We start from the raw sequence: 5,584 nt of genomic DNA on the forward strand, positions 1-5,584 counted from the left end.
CTGATATAAGTCCACAAAACTCATTCTAAACATGTTTTCCCAAGACTTTTCAAAACAGGATCTAGTAGTCTAGAGTTTTTTCTTTAAATAATGTGAGAATCATTCGGCCTGCTTATTCACATTAAACAATATATTGAGACGCTGAGAGAGAGACGCTGAGAGAGAGAGACGAGGAGTCGCAAGCCCGGAGCTCCGTTGAGCTTATCAGCTAAATCCTATTTTTTCACTATCTTATTCCTATCTATATAATAGGGTTGCCGTGGTGACAGAATTTTCCCACCGGTTAATCAGCGCGTCACAAACGCGGTGATCCCGGTATCACCGGGTGGGAGGGGCTTATAAATGCGCATGCAGACGAGACGTGCACATTTTACTTTCACTTTTGAATTAAGCAACTGTTTAAATGCAGTGTTTGCGTATGCTGCATTAAATCGCTTATGAATTTGGGTGCAATGCGAGTGCAACAGCTGGTTTATGAGTCGGTGCCTGCTAAAGCTAGCATTTCTTACCGTATGTTACTTAAACCTGCCTTTGTTGGCGATCTAATGGCGGATTCATCTGATGTATGCTTTTCTGATTTGTCCACACCAGATCGGGAAGCTGTGAAGGAGGTGCTGCCCAACCTTCGCAGAGTCGGCGTGCCTCACATCACCCTGACCACAGACGTTCGCAGGCGACCGAGGTGTGCTGCGAGCGAGCACCGGTCGCGATGCAGCTTCACAGACCGCGTTCGGAACGAAGACGCCATCGACCAGCATGAAAACTGTAAGACTCCGCTTGTTATTGTAGCCTGCACTACTTGCTACATGTACAGTTTAGCTTCATCCGTCAGCATAGAGGGTTTTACATGTTTTTGAAATCATATCATCAGTGTATTGAAGTAGTAAGGCTGATGGAGAAGGTTGCAGAACTATAAGCGCACATCCGAACGCTAGTTGAGCACAGTAAAACCGCTAATGTTAATGTGCCAAACACTGTTTCGGGTGCGCCTAGTGTTAAGCGTAATACACTGTCAGAAGGCATAGTTACATTCGGCACCCAAATCACCCTCCTGTTTTAATATCAAACAGATTTTCTCCACTCAGCAATACACCGGATGAGACAATGTAATTTGCTCTGGTCCCCTCCCCGCCTACCGCAGGGCCGGCGTCAGGGGGGGCATTCGCAGGCCGTGCCCCCCCAAACAGGTTGTTCTGCCACCCTACACAGTTTTTGATTAATTTAATATGTATCAAGAATAATTCAAATAAATTAAACATTGAATGTTTCATGACTTTTAATGTAATCAAATAAGGAAAATATAGTTGATATAGGTTTTCTTTAATAAAAATAGACCAGTTTCTCTGATTGGTTGTATTGCCGGGTCTCATGCGTCATTAGGCTTTAGCATATTTGTGACTTGATACTAGCAACGTGTTTTTTCGTGGTATTTTATGGATCGTGTAAAATATGAATATTGGAACATTTAGAACGAACCAGCACTGCCTGCTTTATCTGACTTCATGCGAACACCGATTGGCTCAAACTCGGAGATTAGAGGTCGAGGTGGAATTTTCAAATCTACAGGACACTGTTTTAAGGAAGTTTAATGTTCGTACAAGCCAGCTTCAGCTTTTTTAAAGGTAAGTTAGCGTTGTTTTAATTTACGTAAGCTTAAATGTGAAGTGTGGCTATAAACCGTTAACAGCATTGCGACGTGATTTTGGTAAAGCGGCTTTCATAACGGCTTTTACTTAGGATGCAATGTGCGCTGGGCTGCGCTATGAAACCCATTCATTTCAATGACTTGCGCCACGCGAGGGCGGTTTGTTGTTGCGTCGAGCAAAGCGTGAGCGCAGTGACAGTCTGTAACGAGTCTGTAATGAGCTGACAGTCTGTAACAGTTGTATAAGTGTGTGCTTGCACTGTATTTGTTGTTTTAATGCCTTGTTTTTGCAAGTTATTGTTGCTAATTGCGTGACCCCCCGTTGGAAGCCGCATGCCCCCCTGCCAGTTATGGTCTGGCGCCGGCTCTGGCCTACCGAGGGGTGAAACTTACAGTAGATTAGTGTCTCTTCATGGCTGGATGTCAAAGTGGTGCCCTCAGCATAACGTAGGGTTTATAGACAATTGGAAGCATTTCCGGGGAAGACCTGACCTGTTTAAGAGAGATGGCCTCCATCCGTCTCCGGAAGGAAGTGCTATACTCTCTAGAAATCTGACCAATAGTCTTATTTTTGATATTGTCTGACTATCCAGGGCCCAGGTCAGGAAACAGACAGATCGGCTTACCCATTAGTCTGTTAGCTGCCTTGACATGTCAAGATCAAATATATCCCAGCACATAGAGCCTTTTTTACCAGAGTACCAACACATCTCAACTGCGTTTGTTCCTCGAACAAATAAATACAGAGCACCGTTTACCTTGTCTTGTACAAATCTTATTAACATAAAATTAGAACACAATACATTAACAGATGAAACTCAAATGTTAAAATTCGGCCTTCTTAACATTGGATCGCTTACCAATAAAGAACCTATTATCAATGAAATAAATACTGACCAAAACTTAGATGCACTCTGTTTAACAGAGACCTGGCTTAAAGCAGACAATTACATCAGTTTAAACGAATCCACCCCACAAGACTATTATTGTAAACACGTTCCTCATCTAAAAGGGAGAGGGGGTGGTGTAGCTACAATATACAACAAAATATTTAAAGTAAACCATAAATCCGAACTAAAATTTAATTCGTTTGAAATAATGCTGTTAAATATGGAAATAACTGATCGTAACAACAAACAGCTTTTGTTCATTTTAGCTACCAAATATAGGCCTCCGGGCCACCACACAGATTTTCTTAAAGAAATAGCAGACTTCCTATCTGAGCTTACAGTCACTCTAGATAAAGCTCTTATCGTTGGTGATTTTAATATCCATGTGGATAACCCAAAAGATGCATTAGGACGTGCGTTTATGGATGTTCTAAATTCTCTCGGTATTAAACAATACATGTCAGGGCCCACGCATACTTGTAAGCACACATTAGACTTAATTCTGTCACTCGGACTCAATATTAATGACATCGAAATATCACCCCAGAGCGATGCAGTTTCAGACCATTACCTTGTGTCATACACAATACTTCTAGATAGGACCGCTCAGTCTACAACATGCTACAGATGCCAGAACAATAATTTCCACCACTAAAGATAGCTTTATTAGCACTCTTATAGACCTGGCTCAAATTAAACATGTAGCAGATAACCGTGAAGATCTGGATATTATAATAGAAAACCTGAACAACGTTTGCTCTAGCACGCAAGAGAGAGACGCAAGAGAGTGGCAACACTGTTATCGGAGTTCCGTCGAGTTCATCATCTAAATCTTATTTTCTTACTATCTTGTTCCTATCTATATAATATAACTTACTAGTTCATCTTAGGAATACTTTACCGTGACGATTATTCAACAGTTTCAATAAGTGAAACGATTTATCACTGGTAAACAGCCAGTATTAGCATATAGCCCGCTAGCATTAGCAAACGGGGAAACGCTGCTCCGTGCATTGGAGCTCCGTCGAGTTCATCATCTAAATCCTATTTTCTTACTACCTCGTTCCTATCTATATAATATAACATACTAGTTTATCTTAGGAATACTTTAACTAGTACTCTTCGATTATTGAACAGTATTAATAAGTAAAACGATCTATCACTAGTAAACACCTAGTGTTAGCATATAGCCCGCTAGCATCAACAAACGTGCCGATTGAAGTTAGCACTTGCTCACTGTCTGTTTACTGTAAATCTGCCTTCCTTTTCGATCTAATGGCGGACTCATCCGATGTATGTTTTTCAGACCTTTCCTCACCAGAGCGGGAAGCTGTGCAGGAGTTGTGTCCCGGCACTAGCAACAGGCAGTACAGCGTGCCTCACATCACCCTGGCTCCAGACACCCGGAGACGACCGAGGCACGCAACGAGCGAGCACCCATCTCGATGCAGCTTCACGAACCGGGTTCGGGCGAACGGAGACGCCATCGCCCAGCATGAAAACGGTAAGACTCCGCTTGTCATTGTAACCTGCACTACTTGCCACATGTACAGTTTAGCTTCTTCCGTCAGCATAGAGGGGTTTACATGTGCTAAGTGTATTGAAGTAGTAAGGCTGACGGAGAAGGTTGCAGAACTAGAAGCGCACATCCGAACGCTAGTTGAGGACAGTAAGACCGCTAATGTTAATGTTACAAACACTGTTTCGGGTGCGCCTAGTGTTAAGCGTAATACACATGGCTCGGTTCCGACTTCAGAGTCAAGGCGGCTGACTAACTGGGTGACTGTCAGGCGGCCTAGTCACATTCGGCATCCAAATCACGTTCCTGTTTTAATATCAAACAGATTTTCTCCACTCAGCAATACACCGGCTGAGACATCTGTTAAAGGTGCCCTGGTTATTGGAGATTCTATACTCAGGAACGTTGGCATTGAGGCACCAGCCACCATAGTCGATTGTATACCGGGAGCCAGAGCGTCTGACATTAGATCCAAACTTAAAGTGCTGGCTAATGCTAACCGTAAGTTTTCTAAGATTGTTATTCACGCTGGCACGAATGACACCAGACTCCGCCAGCCGGAGATCACCAAAGATACTATTTAAGAAGTGTGTGAAATTGCAAAAACAATGTCAGACAATGTAATTTGCTCTGGTCCCCTCCCCGCCTACCGGGGGGATGAAACTTACAGTAGATTAGTGTCTCTTCATGGCTGGATGTCAAAGTGGTGCCCTCAGCATAACGCAGGGTTTATAGACAATTGGAAGCATTTCCGGGGAAGACCTGACCTGCTAAAGAGAGATGGCCTCCATCCGTCTCCGGAAGGAAGTGCTATACTCTCTAGAAATCTGACCAATAGTCTTACTTTTGATATTGTCTGACTACCCAGGGCCCAGGTCAGGAAACAGACAGATCGGCTTACCCATCAGTCTGTTAGCTGCCTTGACATGTCAAGATCACATATATCCCAGCACATAGAGCCTTTTTTAACAGAGTACCAACACATCTCGACTGTGTCTGTTCCTTGAACAAATAAATACAGAGCACCGTTTACCTCGTCTCGTACAAATCTTATTAACATAAAATTAGAACACAATACATTAACAGATGAAACTCAAATGTTAAAATTCGGCCTTCTTAACATTAGATCGCTTACCAATAAAGAACCAATTATCAATGAAATAATTACTGACCAAAACTTAGATGCACTCTGTTTAACAGAGACCTGGCTTAAAGCAGACGATTACACCAGTTTAAACGAATCCACCCCACAAGACTATTATTATAAACATGTTCCTCGTCTAAAAGGGAGAGGGGGTGGTGTAGCTACAATATACAATAAAAAATTCAAAGTTAACCATAAATCCAACCTAAAATTTAATTCGTTTGAAATAATACTGTTAAATATGGAAATAACTGATCGCAACAACAAACGGCTTTCGTTCATTTTAGCTACCATATATAGGCCTCCGGGCCACCACACAGATTTTCTTAAAGAAATAGCAGACTTCCTATCTGAGCTAACAGTCACTGTAGATAAAGCTCTTATCG

The 5,584-nt window shown here is 42.4% G+C and overlaps 1 protein-coding gene across 1 annotated transcript; it reads left to right on the forward strand.

The window, feature by feature from the left end:
- Positions 1-441: 441 nt before the first annotated feature.
- On the forward strand, positions 442-5,354 carry LOC141350400 (uncharacterized). Its single transcript, XM_073855491.1, has 2 exons — positions 442-765; positions 3,842-5,354. The coding sequence occupies exons 1-2, from the start codon at positions 453-455 to the stop codon at positions 4,636-4,638; spliced, it is 1,110 nt and encodes a 369-aa protein (XP_073711592.1). The 5' UTR covers positions 442-452; the 3' UTR covers positions 4,639-5,354.
- Positions 5,355-5,584: the final 230 nt, after the last annotated feature.

This window comes from Misgurnus anguillicaudatus, chromosome 18 (assembly GCF_027580225.2).
Source record: "Misgurnus anguillicaudatus chromosome 18, ASM2758022v2, whole genome shotgun sequence".
NCBI classification, from domain to species: Eukaryota; Metazoa; Chordata; class Actinopteri; order Cypriniformes; family Cobitidae; genus Misgurnus; species Misgurnus anguillicaudatus.